This window comes from Melitaea cinxia, chromosome 7 (genome assembly GCF_905220565.1).
Source record: "Melitaea cinxia chromosome 7, ilMelCinx1.1, whole genome shotgun sequence".
Taxonomy (NCBI): Eukaryota; Metazoa; Arthropoda; class Insecta; order Lepidoptera; family Nymphalidae; genus Melitaea; species Melitaea cinxia.
Genome location: NC_059400.1, coordinates 10,304,349 through 10,328,573, shown reverse-complemented (window position 1 = coordinate 10,328,573; position 24,225 = coordinate 10,304,349). Strand labels below are relative to the sequence as shown.

The 24,225-nt window shown below is 32.9% G+C and overlaps 1 protein-coding gene and 1 long non-coding RNA gene across 2 annotated transcripts; one reads left to right on the top strand and one right to left on the bottom strand.

Annotated features, from left to right (window-relative positions):
• Positions 1-3,198: 3,198 nt before the first annotated feature.
• On the bottom strand, positions 3,199-4,839 carry LOC123655426. The gene is made up of 2 exons (XR_006743398.1): positions 4,783-4,839; positions 3,199-3,305 (listed from the first exon to the last, which is right to left on the bottom strand). It is a non-coding gene; the product is annotated as an uncharacterized LOC123655426 (long non-coding RNA).
• A 14,134-nt stretch (positions 4,840-18,973) lies between these two features.
• On the top strand, positions 18,974-23,224 carry LOC123655167 (trypsin-3-like). The gene is made up of 5 exons (XM_045591002.1): positions 18,974-19,011; positions 20,153-20,254; positions 21,500-21,691; positions 21,956-22,214; positions 22,931-23,224. The coding sequence occupies exons 1-5, from the start codon at positions 18,974-18,976 to the stop codon at positions 23,222-23,224; spliced, it is 885 nt and encodes a 294-aa protein (XP_045446958.1).
• Positions 23,225-24,225: the final 1,001 nt, after the last annotated feature.

Sequence of the window (24,225 nt, the reverse complement as noted above, 5' to 3'; positions counted from 1 at the left end):
TATTGGTTTGCGAATACGGATAGATATAAACGATTATAATGATAAGATTATCAACTTCCGTACCTCGCTTCTAACGCTATGCGAGTATTAAGATATTATCGTCAGAATAAAATCGTAGAATTAAATTTTCTAGTCTAGTTTTGCAAAAAAAAGCCAAGGCAGAGTCTGTTATTAACAATACCTAGTTAATTATAATTATCATCAGTATATCATCAATCTTCTTTTAAGGTGACAATGTGTTTGTCACACTATATACATATATAATTTATTTCTAGTATTTATATCAAATTGATTGTCTTTTAAATATTGAAATTTATGATATAAAATTATCAATAAAATAATTTCATTGTCTATATTTGTGTTAACTTTTTTAATCTGTATTGAATATATTTTATTGTAGATATTCAGCGGTTTTGAGTTAATTTAGCTAAAAATATTGAGTTCGATGATCACATTTATTTTGAAGGATCAATACGAGAAGTAAATCATCGATAACAAAGGGGATTTAGGGTATTGGTGGTAACGTAAACATTTTTTGACATAATATTAACAACATAAATAACATATAGAGACTCTTTCGTACATAAACAATATAAAGCGTATCTCGATGGTTATAAACTTGTAAAGGAAACATGGTTATTATTAAACAACACGTAAGTAGTGAGTCAATGGGACGAACAAGTCGGGACGGGCGCTTCTTGGAACTCTTTTGTGTTGCACATATCATTCTCATTGTCCAATAATACAAATTCAAATTAGTACATTGACGTTTAAAAAACGACAACGTTTAAAATAAGCGATAGTTCTTTTTCCAAACTCTTATTTTCAAATTCAAATGTTTAATTTCAATTTAAGTAAGCCTATTGTAATATCACAAATGCATAAACAAATTAGGTACACAGTTTGGGGTAGTACTAACTACTTTTTACGTTTCATGTTATTCAGACACATAATTCTATTATTTATATCATCATTTAGTTATATCAATTTTATACTTTAAAGTTAGTAAAACACGGCAAAGATTATAGAGGTTATTTCTTCTAAACGGTCACCGTAAAATAAGACTTGTTTGTAAATATTTATTTTATAAATATTATGCGAAAAAATAAGGAAATATAAATACCACGGTAGACATCTTCAAGGAAAAACAAATCATGTTATTAATCTGCTTGGATCTGGGCGGTATTTAAAATTTAACACATTATTTAATTAAGATAAATATTATATAAATTAAAAGTAAAAAACCTTTTTAAAAAAAAAAGCTTTTATTTGAATGCGCTAAAACGAAAAAAAATAATTTTTACTTTAAAACTTTTACTATCTACTTATTAAGTCATTCCTTAATTTATATGATATAAAAACTTGTCGCGAGATTTGAGTACTCGTATTTCCTTAGTGTGTAATTTTTAATAGTTGAAATCAATCACATCAAGTTATTTAATTTACTTGTTTATTAAGACAAGTAATCTTTCATTTGTTACCCATATTGTAAAAGTGTATTAAATATAACTAATCCGCCATCTTGGACATGCTGCCATGTTGGATTTAGAATGACGTCACTAATTTAACCATGCATTGTCATCCAAATTGAACTTGTATGCAAAATTTTTGCTGGCGACTGTGGCGTGGGGAGCGGTATGTTCAACTGGGTTAGGTCAATAAAATTGATGTATGTTCCTTAATTTTTCTCTGACTAAATATGTCACATTATATTTAAAATTAAGATTACACTTATTTTTATCTATGATCTACAGATAACACTGAAAAGATCATATTTAGATAAATATTTTTATTCTAGAAACAGAAAATAATAAACAAAAAATAAACGGTTTTAAACGCCAATGTAAAAAGCCGTTGATGCGTCGCATCGACGATCCTGCGGCCCCGTAGGTCGCCAGAGGCAGGTAACGACATAAAACGACACGCGTCGTTTAAACACAATCTTTTAAAACATGCGATTCGCAATTTTTGTCCAAAATAATTTTTAATACCATATTTTTACTGTTGTTCTTTTTTTTTATACCACTAGGTCTACAAACAAGCGTACCGCTCACCTGATGGTAAGAGATTAGATGGTAGAAGCATCGCAAGCGCGCTGCCGACCCAATCCCCAATCCCCCCAGGAGCTCTGGTCACCTTACTCACCAACAGGAACACAATACTGCTTGAAACAGTATTATTTAGCTGTGGTCTTCTGTAAGGTCGAGGTACTACCCCAGTCGGGCTGCTCCATATTTTGCGCAGGAAATTCCTGCTGTGCTCTACCTCAGTTAATAAACTAACACATTACTAGAGGTTTTAAGAATCAATACTTAATATGCTTGAAGGCTAAACATCCAGATTAAATCCTTAGAAGAAATTACTTACAAATATAATATATTGTGTAAAGAAAAAATCTTGCTGTGCAATAGTAATTTACGTTAATAATCGGAATTAATAAAAATAAAGATAACGTCATTAATAAAACCCAAATGAAAGTCTCAGTCACTTGAAAAGGTTGTTCTGTTTTTTATCTATCGCTCTTTTTGGTTGTAACTTCTATCTATTATTCTTATGTTCGATATAATGAAAAAAAAAACGTTAGCTGTCGTCATTTAACAATATATCCTATACAATGTTTTAAAATTTGCCTTCTTTTCGAAGCCCCGGTGACAATAAGGCGATCCGAACATTACCTAATAACAATGGTAGTGAATAGATAGAAACAATGTTTAGTTTGTGAATCACTGTGATATTACTATTAAACGTTAACGTATATACACTCGTAGTAGGCAGGTACATATTATGAGTCAAATTGACGGTCTGTGTCAAGCCAAGACCATAAAAGCGCATCCCAGTTGTGAGGTTCATACAGTCTGCAAAGTACGTTTTTATTAATAAAAATAATAGTTGAGTATGATTTTTTAATATAGGGAAATTATTTAAAATTGAGGAAGATAAGGGTAGGGCAAGGGACGATATTGGCTTCTGGCTCGAAGATTTCATCGTTTTCTCTAAAGTAGCTGTTTGATACGACACTTGCTTGCTTGGCTAGAATACTATAATGCGTGGGTTACAATGAATAGCTCAACCTTCTGAGTTGTAAGGCATTAAGAGTTTGTAACCTTGTCTTCTTACCACCAGAGAGAAGCAGAAGATGTAGAAGAAGCCAGAACAGCTACCAAACATAATAAATCGGAAAAATAAAATAAAAAACTGTTTTCATTCCATCTAAATTGTGTAAAAATAGTACTTTATAATAGTTGTTCTCTTAACAAGATCCGAGCATCAGACACTTTCTGCATTCACACCTCCAACCGATGAACCTGGAACAAAGATCTGAATTCCAATGACACATATCAAATATTTATTTAAATCTTTTCATCATTAAAAAATGCAATTGGACACTTTAAATTAATTTAAATTAGAAGCTGCATGAGACCGCCAAGTAAAGCAGGAGCGAAGTGCAGTGAGGATGTGGATTCATTTTCTAATCATCTCTTTTGATAGAAGTTATATTTGTAGAAATGAAACAACTGTAGTACGTATATGAAATAAATAACAATTATTAAAATAAATGACAAAAAACCACGAAACTGAATATTACTTAGGGAAGTTTCAACCTGTATATAATGTAGGATTTTTTAATAAGGGCAGGTTGACATTAAAATGGAATAAAGAGCAAGCAGTGTGTGAGGTAATTAATAAGTCGGCTGTACCTATGTACCTATAACAAATGCATTGAATTCCCTACCTTAGGAATAGACTTATGTGTAGTAAAACGTGTTTATTAATTATAAATCTTGAATTTTATTGCTTACTAAAGAAATGATGAAGATGTTTCCTTTTATAACTCAGTTAGGTATTAGATACATAAAAATAATTAAGTAGGTATCAAGAACACAGATACACCAAAAATAACATCTATTATTTGTTTTCCCTTACGTAAGTCTATTCAGTAGCTTCTTTCAAATAGAGTTTCTAAATATAGCCAATATGGGTAACTATAATATTCTAGTATATTTGAGTTATATAGGTACCTACTATAATATATTTTATTTTGTCAATTTAAGCGAAAGATCTAAGCAGAAATAAAGAGAAACAGTTTCATCAATTGGAGTTAAGCCTTTGCTGTAGTCATCTACATTTGATTTAATCAAAAATGATAAATATTGTTAATGGTTATTATAATTCGAATACATTAATAGTACGTGATAAAAATGTAGCAAAAAATGTTAACACATCACATGTAAATATCTCATAATATATTCAGTTTAAAAAAGATACACTGCGAGATACATTTAAATACGTGTTACAATAGAAATTCTCTATCTAGTGCAAATATTTGCCTCGCGTGAATATAACACGTACAACACACTCGCTTAGCTGATTGATTTAATGTGCTAGATGACCTTTAAAACGGCTTGTCGTATACATGACATCACATAGCAATAATCAACTTAGCCTAGATTTTATTAATTATTATTACAGTAAGCGTAGTTTAGATACGTCCTAGCATTGGAAAGAGTAGGTAGACTCAATAAAAAGTGTAACAAAATTAGTCGACCGGCCATCAAACGACGTGGGTGTAGCGGTCAGACACAATTCTTAATCAGACCGCAATTACCCATATTAAAACAACCAATACCGCCGAGTGGATCCCAAGGCCTTCAGCCTTGTTTGGTAAAACTCAGCAGCAATCACGCACTCGACTTCTTTGTTACGTCCAGAATTAACATTTAACGTTCCATGTCAAAATATATGTAAATAATCGAGATAACATCTGTGTATTAAGATACGGACCCGTCGCGCTAGTCAACTGCACGCCAACCGTAATGACAGCAAGTGAGGCATAAAACTGGAAAATTAAATCACTTCAGATCACTCGATGACATCAACGAGTAATGTGAAACCGTAACTTGCAATGACAAAGAGCCAATTATTGTGAAATAAATACGTGTAGTGGGTGTGGAGGTGTGGACGTACAAATGCAAATATATTTATCATTTGCCTTTACCAACTATGAACACGTAATTGTTCAAAATTTGTTGTATTGTTCAGATTGAGATAGCCCGCGTACAACAGACAGTACTCCATCATCTACTGTTAAAATCTTTTTCTGATTAGTCAAATTGTTTTGTCTCTCTGGAGCTGTGATAATTACTAAGTTACGATACTTAACGGCAACTGAAATACAATCGAAAATGAATTGTATTAAAAAAAATAAATTTGATTATTAATATATTCAGCTCTCTTTTCTATATAACTCTGTCTATTTACTTTCAAAGAAATAAGGTTCTCGAATAAACCGAAATGGAGTTTCAACCCGCCTACATTAGTTTGCAGGTACAATGTACTGATGAAAATAACACGAATAAAATCTTGTACTGCCTTTTAAAGTAATAAGACAATGTAGTTCATTAGTTAAGTTAACTTCACCCACGTTGAAATAACACCTTCACATAGTTTTTTATTCAAAAGTTTAACGACTTAATCTTTGGTAACTTCCTCAAGGCTGTAGGATATTACTCTGTGGGTCTATTAACAAACAATTTTTGGCAGTTCTATTAAAGTTTGTCATTATACACCCATATTGAGTAGTTCGATTTTATGTAAATCTTTATTTAATATTAATACGACCTGTCGGGTATGTGAGAAACTTGCAATCGCTGTATATTGAAATTTTTAATGTGTACAAAATAATTTTTAGTGTATTATCACATCATGATCATCATCATGACTTCAGCTTATTGCTGTCCACTGCTGGTCATAGGACTCCCCAAGTTCACACCAAAATTCCCGGTACTGATGTAATTGATTATACACTAATAAACTTAATAAAAAATTAATTTTAATTTACACTTTTTCAGATTGAAGATTTTCACGTTCGATTAGAATACTTGATATTTATTTAATTACTCTAATACCTTTTAACTATACTGTTTACAAGAAATACTTGACACCTTATATCAGATTAATAGTAAGTAGAGGTAAGTAACTGCTAATGCTGTATGAAATATAATAAATGTATAAATAATATGAATATAATGTATGAATACTTTTACTTGCACATTCATTAATATTAGTATAAGCTCTTTAAATACAACAAAAAGTCGTATATCTCAAAAGCATTTCGCCCGGGCGACGAATGGCGTTACTAAATCGTTATAAGATTTACATAGGTATTCCTTATTTTAGAAAAAGTATTAACATGGACAAGGGTCCATTAATCTTTACGGAAACTTCAGAGCCATGAGCCATGCGCAATGCCGGAAGCATTTTTAAAGGTATTCTACTAACACCCAAATATAAATCGAATGTGCGTACTGTGTGGCTACGGTACTAAAGAATATAGCCACCCCTTCTCTTCCCGTGGGTGTCGTAAGAGGTGACTAAGGGATAACACAGTTTCGCTACCACCTTGAAACTTAAAAAGCCGACCGGTGGCGGGATAACCATCCAACTGCTGGCTTTGAAATACATAGGCCGAAGACGGAAAAGCAGCGTCTTCGGTGCGACAAAGCCAGCCCTGCGGTCACCAACTCGCCTGCCCAGCGTGGTGACCATGGGCAAAACACATGAGTTCACGTTATTTTTGGCGTAAACTTGTGGAGGCCTATGTCCAGCAGTGGCCTGTATAGGCTGTAATGATGATAATGATGATAAATCCAATTATTTCTTTTCTATTTTCTAGATTTCCGTATTTTTCATAAATTTTTACAAATTAACAATGCAAAACAAATGTTAAAAAAATTAAAAGTTCAATAAATCAAGCCGCCATGTCCCATATGACACGTGACAAATCGTTGCTCAACATTGTTTATTAATATTTTTATTTTTGAAATAACAAGCACCAAGGTTATTTCCTTATACGAAGCAACAGCGAAATCAACCTTTAACTACCCGTTTTGAGGATGCGCATGCGCCTGGTTTTGCATGTTTTCGAGGATTTTACATGCATATCGATGAAGATATAATTAATTTTATTTATTACTACATATATTTTACTGGGCGGGATATCACGTAAATGTTAAATATAATGACGATTTTCTTTAATCACTTTCAAAACTCTAACAATAAACAATACAATATAGGATTGTAGGTATAGTTGCCGAATCTTAAATAGAACCTAACATATTTAGCATCATCCATTCCAGAGACGAAAAAGCAATTAATATTAAAAAAAAAAAATCGAGGGCTGTACGGATTACAGAAGTTATTGTAAATGGTTTTTGTACAAGCTTCGCGTATTAGAGGAGAAAATATCACCGCTCATAGAAATATTTGTTTGAGTTTTGTAGTTAGGTACATGATGTTATATTAATAATCATAAAAAAATACACAAATCATTGTTGTATATATAACAATAATTACAAACAATCTTCCCTTAAAATGAAATCTTTTAAAATAGCGTCTATCTAATGAACATAAAAGAGTTGTCCGAAAACATTGATAAAATTTAACAAAGTCATTCACACGAACTAGTTAACCAGCACACTCAGATAGGTAATAATAATTTTAACCGCATCGGAATAATGTAACAACTGATATAGTAAATGATTGCGGGTATGTGATAGCGTAAATAATAATGAATCCATAAATATACAATGTAGACACATCTGAATTTTACATTAACCTGCCGCGTCAAATGAATACACGTTGCTTGTGTTCCAGACAATGAATTATGGACTGCGACCGCTATTGAATTAAATAAATTATAAAGCCATTACAGAAATTTTAAGACAGTTAAACATAACACTAAAAAAGACACATACAAATAGTTTTTCATAAAGCAAAAGTCATCGCAACTTACACGTTTTTAAGCAAACAGTTAAAAACCAAAACTGACCAGGACCAAAAATTACTATTTTATTGATCTTAGCAGTTTATATACTTCATGACGTCAGTATTTGTATTACAATAGCAATTTGTTATTACTAGATTAGTCTCAATTATTTCGTTACCTCTTTGTAAGCGATTGACCAATAGTCGAAGCGAACAAATGTCAGTCATATCGTTCGGTTGACGCAACTGAGTTGTGAGTCGACTTAAATGCCATTAGATTTACCTATTTACCTATCATAATAACAGTCGGCGTCAATTCATGTGTGATTTGCAAGCCATGCAATAGAGAAAGATGAGCATACAGCTTGTTGAACGTCAACGTGTAATATATTTCTTAATGTACCTTTAGGTACTTGTGTTATACAGTAAAGGTTATATATGGTGTTTGCTCAGAAACTGCATACATTTTTAGATAATTTTGTTACAGACAAACTTATTTATTATCAATATTACAAAAATCATCTTACAAATAACAGAAGCTTAAGGTTATTTATTGTTAGCTTAAGGAATAATATTTTAAACTTTAAGCGCTGTAATCTCATACAAATAATGCGTAACACTTTATGCTGAACATTTCAAAGTTATAAATTTATAACACCTGGGTGACTGTGTTCTATTCGGGTGCAAATATAGGATTTTTTTTTTAAATAAAATAGGCGGTATTAAAATAATAACATATATATTTAAATAAATGCCCCTTACAAACGAATAGTACAAATAAAACAGCAAACCAACAAACCATATTAAAACAGTTGAATATTACGTTTAAAATTGTTTTATATTTCGGTACAAAAACCAATAAGAAGCTTCTATAGATAACAGATTTATTTTTCTTATTATATTTTAATTTTTATATTTAAATTAACCTTACAGAAAATACTTCAATGATATTCGCGATTTACAGAGTTAAAATATATAGTCGTATACGTATCATAAAAATCATCATATTACATCAGTCAATATCGCAGTCAAAAAAATATTTCAATATAGACGAGCAATAATAATAACACAAAATATTTGCGCCGATCTCGTAGTGTCAATATTGTACTTTTGAAAAATCATTATTCTAAGCTACGCGTATACATAAGAATACGTTATAGGTTAATATAACTATTTCAATAGCCTAATATTCTCACACACTTATCGTCTCCTTCCGCAGTGCGTTTTAGTACAATAAAAAATTCACAACAAATCTAAAGAAGTTTCATAGTAAATACGTAATGAGCTGGGAACGTAGATCGGCGGCCATTGTCCGGAATCAAGACGCCTTCCGCTAAAGAAAAACCACTTAACCGAGACCTCTAGCCCACCGTACCCTTTCCACTTGAATAATATTAACTGAACTCTAGTAACCGTATGATGAAGGAGCTTGTTATGCTGGTACAGTGCGCGTATTAGCACAGGAAAGTATTGAAAGGCGGAATGCTGCAATTGAAAAATAGAAACTGTATGAACTGACAATGTTTCACTTACGTAAACAATTATTTATTTATGTAAAAGAAAAGACTTTCTTGTTTTTTTTTTTATTTAATTTTATTGATAGAATAAAGACTAGTTTAAAAAATAGACCTTGATCAGTGCACATAATCTGTTTAATAACTGGCAGATAATGACTATATACTGTTATAATTATAAATTTAATGGTAAAATTATTTTTAGAGTCAATATAGCTATTGTTCTGTTAGCATTAAATTGACTCGGAATAACACCTCAGCTAAGTAGTTAATAAATGCTTATCCTACAATTTGGGTCGAAGATTTCTAAAATTTAATTTCCTATACACTTACGCTATTTATGTCTAATATTATACCTGAGTGAGGTCTATTTTTGAATATTATTTTTCTGTTAGAAATTCTAAGCACAAAAAATATTTTCATAGTACGTAAATGTATGTAACTACAACCGTTTCTTTAAAAAAAGAAATTGTGCGTTTTAATTCAACAAATTTCATGTAAATTTACTAAACATATGTCTATACATAAAGTCACTCTTATGTCCTGGTTTCAAGAACTAAATTTGCTACAATTTCGTTTATTAATTAATAGAAGATCTGCTCAATGCAATAAACTGATTATATATTTACATATTTCACCTCTCTCCTAATAAATTTAATTGAATGTTATGGATATGTTCATGAGTTGTAGTTGTGATTGATTTTTTATGGACGTTCTAATTATTTAATATGTTAATATTTATATGTTAGTATCTATTTCTTTCGCTATTTTTCAATGTGTTAATTTTTATATTAAGTTTAGTTGAGTGTTACATCGAAAACTGTTACTGCATTATAATATGACAGGTACATATATATATGTATTTCGTATTAAGCAAAGTTTATATCTTTATATACTGTTACGAGTACTATGGAAAATTTCATATATACAAAAGGTATTTGATAATTTTGTTTTAAAAACGTTTGTTCGTTTTCGAATGTTTTGTCGCTCGTGTAGATCAGACATTTTTTACAGAATATCACATTAACAGAGGTCATCCAACGCGTTATTTCTTTACGCTTACTACCTTAATACAAATAAAGGTACAATAGCGGGGAACCATAAATAGGAAATCGTCGCTCCAGTGGCTCGAATAATTCACTAAGATTCTCAGTTTCACGTGAAATCTTTTTCTGTATGTAAATTGAACCAGCTGATATCATAAAATTACTATCTCAAAACTTATCTCTAAATTAGTTACCATACAATATATTTCTATATAATACAGTTATATATATAAAACATCTTATTTAAAGCATTAACATAAGGTAAGTCCAACAGTATTATTTTTGCGGTTATATGCACTATTGCCTGTATCGCCGTTACATTTAATCGTAGTATTAACTAAGATGATTAAAGAGATCACGATCGGACTGATGCTACCATGATCTATGGACTGCAACACCAGGCCAAGATTCAAGCGCGTTTCCGACTCGGCCCTCCCCAGGATGTCTTGCTACCTTACCAGAACACAACTTCACTTGGAAGCAGTACCTATTATATATTTATTAATGTAGTAGTGTAAGTCAACCTGATTTTCCCATTCAGGCTACACCGAAATTTTGAGCAAGTTAGATCTGCTGTTATTTGGACATAGGCTTCCTCTTCCTTAAGAGAGAGATAGGAGTAGAATAGCGGTCAGTTTTCTTATTAAAAACTACATTTTTTATAAGGTGCCTAATACAAGAATAACAGAAATTGTTAATATTACAGTGAATCTGAGAATTAAAATGGAGATTACAATAAGTCGTAAAAGATAAAGTCAAAAATGAGAACATCGTAATTTTTTCAAGTTCAGTAAAAACTATTTTTATTTGATATGCAAATACGGAGTACTTAAGACGTAAACGCGCGAATATAACGAGAAAATATCTATCCTATCGGAGGCTTCAAAGGTCAAACATCAAGCAATATTAAGTTATAACGTAATTTATTCAAGAATAAGACAAAGTTGCCGATGAATTAGTTATTCGAGTTGATGACATGATATCAAAAATAATTGGTTAGACATTTGACACCTCGCTTATTGTTTAGTTTGTACCACCATTCTAAGCTGATTAATTTGATAGTTACTGTTTGAGGTGTTTTTTTTTACAAATATTTATATTTTATTAATATTTTTAATAACTGATAAAATATGTCACGAAATATAAGTAAACATGTTGTCAATAACTATTAATATATATTAATTTTTTAAGAACATTCATCTTTCATACATTGACACGTGATTAATGTAGAATATAGTAAAATAAGGTATTGTTGCTTGCACCAAAATGTAGCGGTTGAGAGTCAGACTTCAAATCAAAGCGAATGATATGAAACCGTCCTTCACGGTCGAACGCCGACGACGCGAAACACTGTTGGACGATTGAAAATAAAACACTAACCGATACTGCACTATCAGCCTCGTTATATTTAAATGTTTCAGAAAAACAAACTAACAGATATAGGTATAAAAACATACCAGCATTTACTGTACCGATACGAATAATCGTTTTAGCAAATCGTGTTTATATATTTTGGAGTATTGTTGTTTTAATCAATTATAATGATTCATTTAATAAACCATTTTTATTCTTAAATATTATGAATAATATCTAATTGTTCGTAAGGGATAAACTCCAGTCGAGTGTCGGAGTTAATAACACACGCATACACATTAAACGCACAAAACAATGAAAAATTATATTCTTTCACCGTGCAATATGTTAGCATTGGACAATCACAGTTGCACAATATTACGTTCATAACGACGGTCTTATCACACGCCATACTAGATAAAATGAAATCGATAAAAAAATTCTGTGTACACTGTAGGTTTCCGATTTCACAAATATTATGATATAATTGGAACCATATAAATACAAATTTTACTTCGAAATGATGACTTCACTGAGGTACATCAGGAAATATTCTGCTCAAAATCTTGAGCACCCCTTCTGGGGAAGTAACTCAACTTACAGAAGATCTCAGCTAAATAATACTGCTCTCAATTAGTGTGATCCTCCTGTGGTGAGTAAGGTGATGAGAGCTCCTGGAAAGGGTCAAGGCTAGGGTCGGTGACGGGTTTGTGATCCTTCTGTTGATGCAGGCTTGAATAGGCCACGGTAGCTTCACCATCAAGTAGGCCGTATACTTGTTTGCGGCCCCGGTCGAATAAAACAAAAAATGTTTATCTTTGTTTTGTTTTAACCATGCACTAATGTACAAGAAAGTCACTAAATATTATTATCCATCCGCAGATATACTTTTGAACGATTTGTCGAAATACTACGTAACATTTAATCAAACGTCATCGTTTAAAAATAAAAAACCTAAAAAAGTGGAAGAAGTAAAATATTTTACAACATTCGCGTGCATTATAGCAATGAGTGGCGCCTTTAATAGTTTTTACCACAAATATGTTGAGGAAAGTTTATCTTTTGCATATCCATTTTTAATTACCGTTGTTAGCATGCTATAAAGAAAATACATACCTTCGAATCAAATGCTCTTTAAATTATTTTGTACTATTATTACCATAAATGACATTCGTTTATTCATTCGCAGAACAAACTAGTTAATCTATGGAATATAATATTTTATAATGTGTAATACATTGTGTTTAGATACATTCGAAATATGAGTAGTAACAATACAAGTACAAACTGTACACAAGGTCTTAGTATCTCATTAAAAATTAGATCATTCGCTACAAATGTCTCGAATAATAAGACTATTTCGTAGTGTGTGATCCAGGAAGGGAAAGGTCTTTGGCTCCCACCGGAATGTGCGTTGCGTGGGCGCAACTCCCATGAACCCGCCTTTCCATTGATTTAACTAGCGCTATCTTATCTCGCCCAATAACCGTATTATCTTATGTCTCAACGTGTTTCTTTCCTTAAACGCCAAAATTTTAAACAATTTAGTTTATAAGAACCACTCTACCCAACGTAATGTATACGATTTATGCAACAAAACAAATTAAATGTTATTAAAACAATGAATAGTATTTTTAAAACGAATATAAAAATATAAAATTTGAAAAATTTCGAGAATTTAACTTACTTATTTAACATATAATGAATTAATAGGATTTCGGCTTTTCGTAATTTCCTGAAAGAGTGATAATCGATTGACGCGGAAAAAATTAACAAATATCATACTGGTATGTACTAACACTTATCAGTTAACGTTCTAACAATATCCTAGTAATAAAAAAACCCATATAAACTTACGTAATTGGCTTAAAAAATACACGTGTAAAAACTAATAAACCAATGTGTCGATACTCGATAGCAAAATTATTGTTACGAAGGTAAGACGGCTATAAAAAGGTTTTAGTTATCTAACAATAGATGGCGTTAGTAGCAACATTTTGATTTTAATGAAAATATATAAAATGCAGTAATTATAAATTAGAAAATTGTCTGTGTTTACTATTTATAATAAAGCAACTTTTTCGGATTTTATTGCGCTTTATTAAGTTTTTTAGATGTCCGACGTTATTTTTATCATATCCCTAAATATAACTGTACTCAAGTATAGATTGTGAAAAAAATTTTGATAAGTAGATTTCAGTTATATTCTATGGCAACCTCTCGTACCCCGATGATTTTAGCACCCTCTACCCCACCGTTACCGCGGCCGCTGCTGTACCCGGGAATAGTGGGGCTGCCGGGAACTAAGGGCCGAAACTTTTGGTGCGAACTCATGGGTTTTTTGCCCCTAGTCACCACGCTGGGCAGGCGGGTTAGTGACCGCAGGGCTGACTTTATCGCACCGAAGACACTGCTGCCCGTCCTCGGCCTGTGCATTTAAAAAGCCAGCAGTTGGATGGCTATCCCGCCATCGGTCGGCCTTTCAAGTTCCAAGGTGGCAGTGGAACTGTGTTATCCCTTAATCGCTTCTTACGACACCCATGGGAAGAGAGGGGGTGGCTATATTCTTTAGTACCCTAGCCACACATAAAATATTTTATTATGACCGACAAAAGCTGACTACGTAAATATAAAAAATATATATTTTACCGCCGAAATCAGAAACAGCAGTCAAATAATGTTTATTAGAGTCAATAATGTTTATTGTTTATCCACGGGCACCATTGTTGCACCATTATTCGGAGTGTATCCCGGACTTCGAAGAGGATGAGATTAGTGCAGCGCTCGAGCAGCTTAAAAACGGGAGGATCCCGGGGGATGACGGAGTTACCACTGAGCTCCTTAAAGCCGAAGGGCGACCTGTCCTAAAAACCTTGCCAAGACTCTTTAACGCCGTCATCCACCGAGGTACGCCGGAGGCGTGGTCCAGCAGTGTGGTGGTGCTGTTTTTTAAGAGAGGCGATAAGTCTCTGTTGAAGAATTACAGACCGATCTCACTTCTGAGCCACGTCTATAAACTGTTTTCGAGAGTTGTTACGAATCGTCTCGCCAGAAGACTCGACGAATTCCAACCACCAGAGCAGGCTGGGTTTCGAAATGGCTACAGCACCGTAGACCACATCCATACTGTTCGGCAGATTATTCAAAAGACAGAAGAATATAGTCAGCCGCTGTGTACCACTGCGCTGGAGGATGTCTTTAAGACCTTAGATTGGGGGGAACGAGGCTTTAACGTCAACGGTGAATTCATCTCTCACCTTCGTTTCGCCGACGATATTGTCATCTTTGTGGAGACGTTGGATGAGTTAGGCCGGATACTGGCCGGCCTAAACGAGTCCTCCCAGCGTGTCGATCTCTGTATGAACTTGGACAAAACGAAAGTTATGTTTAACAACCAAGTCATACCGAGACCGGTATCGGTTGATGATACCCTTCTCGAAGTTGTTCAGGATTATATTTACCTAGGCCATACTATCCTACTAGGCCGCAACAACTTCGAGAAGGAGGCCGACAGGAGGATTCGATTGGACTGGGCAACGTTTGGCAGGCTTCGTCGAGTTTTCACTTCGAAGATTCCGCAATATGTTGACATACGCAGCCAAGACGTGGACACTGACGAAGGACTGGTCCACAAGTTTAGGGTCTCTCAACGTGCAATGGAATGCTATGAAAGGAAGGCTATGATAATACTGAAAGGCTATGAAATTACAAAAAAAAATTCAAAATTCAAAATTATTTATTTCATGTAGGCCAACCTGTGGCTCTTATGACACGTCATAAATCTACCACCGGTTTGGAATGCGAATTCTGCTGAGAAGAGCCGGCAAGAAACTCAGCAGATGCACTTTTCAAAATATTCATTTTACAATATTTTCAATACTAACTTACAATACACTATACTGATTATAAAATTTCTATACTAACTTGTGTTTTACTTGCTATTACATCCTCTTAAGTTTTCTATGCTAACTTGTGTTTAGCCGGATGCCTAGCCGATTTATCCAATGAAACTTTGTTAGAAAAGAATATATTTAATCTAATAAAACTTTTATAATGCATGTCAAATATACTAAAATTTGTCATTAAGAAATTCATTAACATTGTAATAACCGCGACTCAATAAGTGAGTTTTTACGCATTGTTTAAATTTGTGCAGTGGCAAATATAACAACTCCTTCGGAATCATATTATATAAGCGTACGCTCAACCCCACAAAGGATTTTTGCACTTTGCGCAGGCGACATGATGGTATTTCGAGTTTATGACAATTTCTAGTAAGACGATTGTGTGTATCGCCTCTTTGTTTATGTAAATGAATATTTTGTCTCACAAAGACTATATTATTATAAATGTACTGTGAAGCTACCGTAAGTATTCCAATCTCTTTAAACTTTTCACGAAGAGATACGCGTGAACCTAGATTATAGATAGATCTGATGGCTCTTTTCTGCAATTTAAAAATAGTTTCAATATTAGCTGCTCCGCCCCACAATAAGATTCCATAGGACATTACACTATGGAAGTAGGTGAAGTAGACAAGCCTAGCCGTTTCCACATCGGTAAACTGTCTAATTTTTTTGACAGCATAGGCAGCTGAGCTGAGTTTTCCTGCCAATGTTGACTAGCCCGTTGGCGCAGTTTGTAGTGACCCTGCTTTCTGCTCCGAGGGTTGTGGGTTCGATTCCCACCCCGAGTCTGGGTGTAATATAAATATTTATTTATATATTTATATATGTATTATTTATAAGTATGTTTATCGAAAAAAAAATATGTAGCTATATACCAGTCGGCTGTTACCTATAACACAAGCATTAAGTTGCTTACTTTAGGAACAGACGACCGTGTGTGTATTGTGTAGATATTTATTATTATTATTATTATTATAATGTCTCAATGTGCGCGTCGCACTGAAGCTTACTATCCAAGGTCACCCCCAGAAAAACAGTGGAGTTTTCAATTATAAGTTTTTCCCCATTTATATTTATTGTTTTATCAATTTTATTTACATTTGGTACAATGAATTCTAAACACTTAGTTTTTTTTTGCGTTCAAGAGCAAATTATTAACAGTAAACCAACGCGATATCAAAGATAACGTACTGTTCACATCGTCAAAATTTACTTTGTTTCTGTCAGTTTTAAATATTAATGGTGTATCATCTGCAAACAGTACAATATTGCAAGCATCGCGCACATGATACGGTAAGTCATTTATATACACCAAAAATAGAAAAGGATCCAAGGTAGAGCCCTGTGGGACACCCAATAGAGCAGATGAACCCCTCGATTTAACGTCACCTACACATACACTTTGAGTTCGATCACTAAGGTAAGAGGCAATGAGATCAAGTGCAACGTTTCTGATACCATAATGGCGAAGTTTGAGTAGAAGAGTTTGGTGATCAACGCAATCAAAGGCCTTAGAAAGGTTTCAAAAACCCCAATAGCATTCTGCGAACGCTTCCAGGCATCGAAAATATGTTCTAGAAGCTTTGCACCCGCATCAGTTGTGCTCCGACCCTTCGTGAAGCCGTACTGTTCAGGGTGTAGTAAGTTATTAACACTAAAATGCTGCATTAATTGATCAAGTATAATTTTTTCAAATATTTTACTAAGTGTTGGTGGGATTGATACTGGTCTGTAATTATTAATGTCAGTTCTATTGCCTGACTTAAAAAGAGGGATGAGTTTACTATGTTTCATCAAATTAGGAAAGATACCCAGAGCAACACATTCATTAAAAATAACGGCTAAATAAGGAGCAATGTCATTTATTATGTTAGATATAATTTTTACAGACATAACCCCATAGATCACCAGTTTTTTTCATTTTCAACATCTTAAAATTTTTGATTATGATATGCTTGGGGTTTCTCTCAAAGATAGGATTAGAAATGAGACTATCCTCGAGAGAACGAAAGTAACCGACATAGCCCAGAGAATTAGCAAGTTGAAGTGGCAGTAGGCTGGTCATCTGTGTCGCAGGGTCGATGGCCGTTGGAGTAGACGGGTCCTAGAGTGGAGACTGCGTCTTGGCAAACGCACGCGTCCTCCGGCCCGTTGGACCGAAAATCTACGTAAGATTGCCGGTGTAGGCTGGATGAGGATTGCGGAAGACTGGGATCTCTGGCGTGAACTTGGGGAGGCTTATGTCCAGCAGTGGACTGCGATAGGCTGAAGTGAAAGTAGATTTCAGTTAGAAACGAAACTTAATCCCATAGTCCGTAAATAAGAATTGTATTTTCGTACTCATATTTTAATTTAATTTGTTTGGAGTAAACAACGTTTTGAAGCTATAAGACTACTACAGAACAATAGATACAGTTTGGGGTACGTTAATAAAACAACGCACTCATAACGAACGTGCAATGCTAAGCAGCTATTAATTCAATTAACACATACCCATGTTACACCAAAGTCATAGGAAGACCAAGCAATTATCCAACATCCACTTATGTAAATGATTTTAATATTTTATAAGAAAATCATTTTTAAAAGAAGGATTTATTTACGCCTATATTTTGTTTTGCCCATATATTACAAAATAATTGTACTTAAATTTGACTCATCTTAACGCTTCATCGTGGTACTGATAAAAATATTCTATGGTCAAATATATCATATCATAACTTCGTCGTTTATGAACCGATTTCGGTAATTCTTTTTTGTTGGAAAGAAGATATCTTGAGGATAGTACCATGATAAGGAAACCAGGATCTGATGATGGGTTCCTAGAGAAATCAAGGGAATCCCTCGAAAATCATAGTGACTAGTGCGTTTGTTAATTTTTAACTTGTCGATGTAATTGAAATCGGTTTTTTTTTCATTTGCTAGCAAACACAATTATTTCGGAATTAATTCCAGCTCGAAGCTCTTGATGCTGCAAAGAACTTGACTCTTAAGAATAATTAAAAGATTTTATACATTCATATTTTATGACACCATAAAATAGGTACGGATAAATGAATTTAAGAAATTTTAGGCTGTTTTTTGTTTGTTTACGGTTTAAAACAATAAAAACCAATTACTTTAAAAAAAGACGTTATACGCACGGAGCGTAAAATATTTTGCGTTGAATGAATTTTCATAAAAGTTATGAGACTGAAATAAACCTAACCAGCCTGTAACCGACTCATAGTTGAGAAATTTTATAAGTATAGGAAAATATTTGGAGCACATTATCAGGCGTCGATGGTACAAGCATGAAAGTGTTTCTTGAGCAGAAATTAAACCACACGGCCACCGGCATTCGAGCATTTTTTATCGAATTTGTTAGTTTTTTAGGAATATTACCAATATGCGAATAATACTTGAAAATGTCAAGATAAGTGGAACGTAATTCCCAAATGAGTAATTTGATGTTTTGATAACGAGAATTTTGCGGTGAATCCAAAGTAATATAACGATCAAATATCCGCAAACGTACAGAATAAACTAATGATCTGGTGGACAAAAATGGTAACACTAAATAACTTTACATTGGAACCAAACAATTAAAACTCATTATTTCTGAACATGTATTTTAATTGATTATGTTTTTACAGCACTCTTTAATATACATATCAATGATTAAAGCAATTCTTGTGTGTAATCTTGAAGAAAACTATGACTAACATGAAAATGATAAACAAGAAAATTTTCCAAAGCGTTATATTTGTTACTTTAAAACAATATTTACGTGTAAACGGAAAAGTTAAGTTAAAAAATTCGTTAGGTCTAAATGGAAATTCCAGTGTTTTTTATGCTTACTGTATGTACTACTAATACTATAATTATAGTACATATGTACTACGAGTATAGTATTCGTAATTCAATTATTTAGGTAAGCAATAAATAATTTTATTGAATTACGAATTCAGTAGTGTACTACTTATCCTAATCGTGTTTTTTTTTCGTTCAACTCTTTCAACCTTTTGAATCGTTATATCTCAAAAACGGTGTCTCTTAGGAAAAAGTATATAATAATTATCTGATCTATAATTTTTGTCTGGACTAATTTTATGATAAAACTTACTATTTTGCTGAAAATCGCGAAAGCCCCGTTTTTGTGACCCTTGACTCCGAATAAAATTTTTTTCAGGTGTCTGATCGATGAGGACTTTTTACATTTTATTTATAATAGTGTTTGGAACAATCCTAACAATTTTCAGCCAGATGTGAATTTTTGTAAGCGGATGTCTAAATTGACCGGACTATATAACCAACTGAACATGAAATCATATACAACAATTATTGTTTACGATTTCGTGCTCCCAAACCTATACCTACACCTATTTGGGGTATATGCTCCAAAGTCAATCGGTAAAGTTGAACAAAAATATATAATTAAATGCTCGTTTGTAACAAGACCCGAAAACGAATAAAACATTCTCCTTTTTAAATCTGAAACACTTTTTCAAAGAATATGATGATAAAAATATTGATGATACGTATAAAATTCCTAAAAATGATAAAGGGTATCTTTATATTTTATCAGTTATAGTCAAACACCTGAGGTGTCGTACGAACGTTATTCTGACTTCAAGATATATCATCTCAGTCAAGATGAGTACTTTATCTGTGATATTGTTGTTTTTAGGTAAGTTTCTTTCCGAATACTAAATATGTTGTGTATTTTCTATTTTTAATTGTAAAAAATGTTGTTGTTTACCAAATCAGACAACAAAGACAAAATGCAGTTATTTTAAGGATTACGTTTATTTAAAAATAGTTAAGAGACTGAAACTATTTCCTTATGGCTTGTTTGAAACGCAATATTTTTACACACCAAGTATAAAATTTTCCAAAAAATACTTAATATTTAGGAACATAATTATTATTACTTCTTGCTATCATAAATATGTTTGAAAAAAAATCTATTTTAATTATTAATTAAATTAATCTTTAAAGTGAACGGTTTTTCTGCAAAGTTTAAACTCACTTAACCTTACATACGTACTTTACATCGTAAAAACTATGCAAATAATAATAATAATAATAATACACTTTATTGTACACCAAAAACAGAAATGATACATATCAAAGAAAGAAAAAAATATTGACAATATATTCATTAGGTACAAAGGGCGGCCTTATCGCTATAAATCGATCTCTTCCAGGCAAAGGGCAAAGGAAATGGTCTAGCGTCAGCATAAGTGTACAAGTTGCAACAAATTTATTATAAATATTCAAATAATTAAACATATACATACACACATACATAAATAGATACATAAATAGCTATTATGTACCTATTATATTACAAAATATATAATAACACTGTACCTTATTGGTGGTACACTAGTTCTTAGCTCTTCGTTCGTGCACGCTTTAATGCCTTCCTCCCTGTCCGTTCGTCGTGTCGTCACATCCTCATCGTGTCGTCGTACCCGTGTCGCCATACCGCAACTGCATCGCTGATGTTCATACCCCTACTACTCTTTGTTAAAACACTTTATAATTACAACATAAACAAAAGAATATTATTTATTTTTGGATTGTTTTTAACTGAGATAGGGCACAGCGGGCAACATCCTGCGCAAAATCGGGAGCAGCCCGACTAGAGAGGTAGAGAGGTACCTTGACCTTACAAAAGATTTCAGCTAAATAATAGTGCCTTCAAGCAATGTTGTATTTCAGTGGTAAGTAAGGTAAGGCTCCTGGGGAGGATTGGGGGTAGGAGCGGCAACGAGCTTACAATGTATAGGCTACAATAATCGCTTACCTTCAAGTAAACCGTACGTGTTTGGCAACCTAGTTGTATTTAATAAAAAAATAAAAACAATAAATAGATTTTACTTACTCAATCAATTGGCGGTAATGTTGTAATTTATTCAGTTTTTAGTTTTTCCTCGTCATTGCCAACGACAGAATTGGATCGATCGAGTCGTATTGTAAACGGATTTGAAATTGATATAAGCGAAATACCATATCAAGCAACACTATGGCGTAAATCAAGTTTAGCCTGGGCCTATAGGTGTGGAGCTAGCATTATATCCACCGATGTTTTGGTAACAGCGGCACATTGCATTGAAGGGTAATTATTTACGTGTATTTCTGAAACTTTACATTTTCTACACTTAGGTAAATCTATACTAATACATTGAAAACCGTTTGTTTAAACGTCTCTTAGGATCGTCTTGTTGCCTAGAAATATTAAACGTTTTTCTTATTGTAGTAAATACAAATTTTATTTAAATTTAGTTATAGCTACTAGTTATATATTTTGAAAAATGTTACTTATACATAGATAATGCAAATTTAATTCATAGGTAATTGCAATATTAAAGTTTTTTTTCAGTTATGAGTCGAATCCTTCATTATTTAGAGTGTCAGTTGCGACTTCCGATCGACTCTCCGGCGGAGATTCATACGAAGTGTCCAAGATTTTTGCCCACGAGGGTTATTCTTCTTTTACACTAGAACATGATATAGGACTACTTGTTACTTCTCAGAAAATGAAGTTTAGTTACAAAGTTAACGCCATATCTATCGCAGAACCCAATATCAATATTCCACCTGGAAAAAGTGCATTAGTCTCTGGATTTGGAACTACTTCGGTGAGTACGAAAATTCAAAAATTTTAAGAATTGTTTAAGAAGACATAGTTTTTAGAAAAATAGATATTATGCCTGGCTTACTATTTTTCTAGTTTAACTTTTTTGCAATATTTCTGCTTTTTAAAGTTTTGCTTACAACTGTAACTGTCATCAAATTTTTTTGAAACGTCTACGTAGGAAAGTATATATCTGTCTTTATATTCTAAGATTAAAATCCATTTCTTTTTTATTAAAATAACACCAATAACCACTCTAGTGTAGTGGTCCTAGTAGTCGCCTAAAATACCGACGCTCTGCGGGTTCGATTCCCGCCCGGGATCATATTTGATTTGTACAAATATTCTTTTCCAGTTCGGATGTCTGTTTTTGTGGATCTCCCCACCGTGCCTCGCAGAGTTACGCACGTTAAGCGATATGATATAAGCGATGATAGCAATCGTTATTCATAGTAAGGAACATATCCGCCAACCCGAAGTGGAGCAGCGTTGTGGATTAAGGTCCAATCCTTTTACTACGTGAAGAAAGAGGCCTATGCCCAGCAGTGGAATGTTACAGGCTGAATGCGTTATGTTAAAGATTATAACAGTTTAATAAGATAAACTCAACAAAGTTAAGTAGTTAGTATTAGTAACTTATTACTTAGTAACTTAGTTACCGTATTACTGCCTAGCTATAAATATGATACTTATCTCGATTATTTTTAACGTCGTTTTCAGTATCAAGGCACAGTATCGAAATCTCTGCTCGCCGCGAGCGTGAATATCATCTCACAAGAAGAGTGCACTCGAGCTTACCTTCAAATAGCTGCGATCACACCCGGGATGATATGCGCTAGCGCAAATAATCCTCCGAGAGACGCTTGCCTAGGCGACTCTGGTGGGCCTTTAGTTGCTGATAACACTTTAATTGGTATTGTATCTTGGGGTGAAGGTTGCGCTACCTACCCAGGCGTGTACACTAGGGTTTCTGACTATTACTCGTGGATAGTAAACAAAATTGCACTAGCGTAATTGGATTCAATACATTACTGTACCACTCGTCTAATTACATAATTTCATCATCACCAGTAAACCTTTTAAATTACTTATTAGTCAATCAAATTTGTTTTATAATTAAATTTTTTATAATAGTTCAAACTGAGAAACAATAGTATCAAAAAGGTGATTTTTAATTCACAAGTTTCAAAAGCCTTAAAAAATTGTCTCATGGAGGTCAGAGGTTTTGTGCTTTTACCCTACGGTATTGTAAAATAATCGTATTAATATTATATATTAATAAATAATAATAAAACAACATTAAATGGATTTCTTTATTAACCTTAATATTTTAAAAGGCTATCAAAATACGGACCATAAATACCTTACTAATTTTCAAAAAAAAGCTCCTCTTTATAAAAATTATAAGAGTTTATAAAAATAGAAATATTCTTATTACAATTTTTGTAGTAGTTCTTAGCATGTAACACAGAAGCATTTAACAGATTTATCAGTGTTTATATCATGGGTTGATTTACCTGTAAATGTCGATAAAGATAGGATCTTCCGAGAGAGCAACTCTTGGAGAGTCAGTGAGTCATAAATTGATTGATTTTATAACAAGGTATTAAAGTATCACTTACATTAATTTGTTTTTTGTAAGAAAACATCATTAACAGTTTAGTGACTATTTTTTACTCTCACCAAACGTTAAAACCGGTAGCAAAATATGAAACTGTGCAATTGATAACAATTAATCATTACAATACTTATATTAATATAATTATAATCAATATTCGTTTTTCCTTAATTACTACATTAACTACGAAAAATAAGTGAAGCTCATTTCATTTCCTTAAGGATGGAAATTCAGAAAGTGAAACACTAAGTATTCTAAATACAGAAATCAAATAAAAGTTTTAACAAACAAACAAAAAAATCGCTACGGGCTACTATTCTGATAAAGTTTTTCTTATAATTACTTTTTTATAATAGATTAAAATATACTGTAACAACCGTTCAAAAATTACACATTA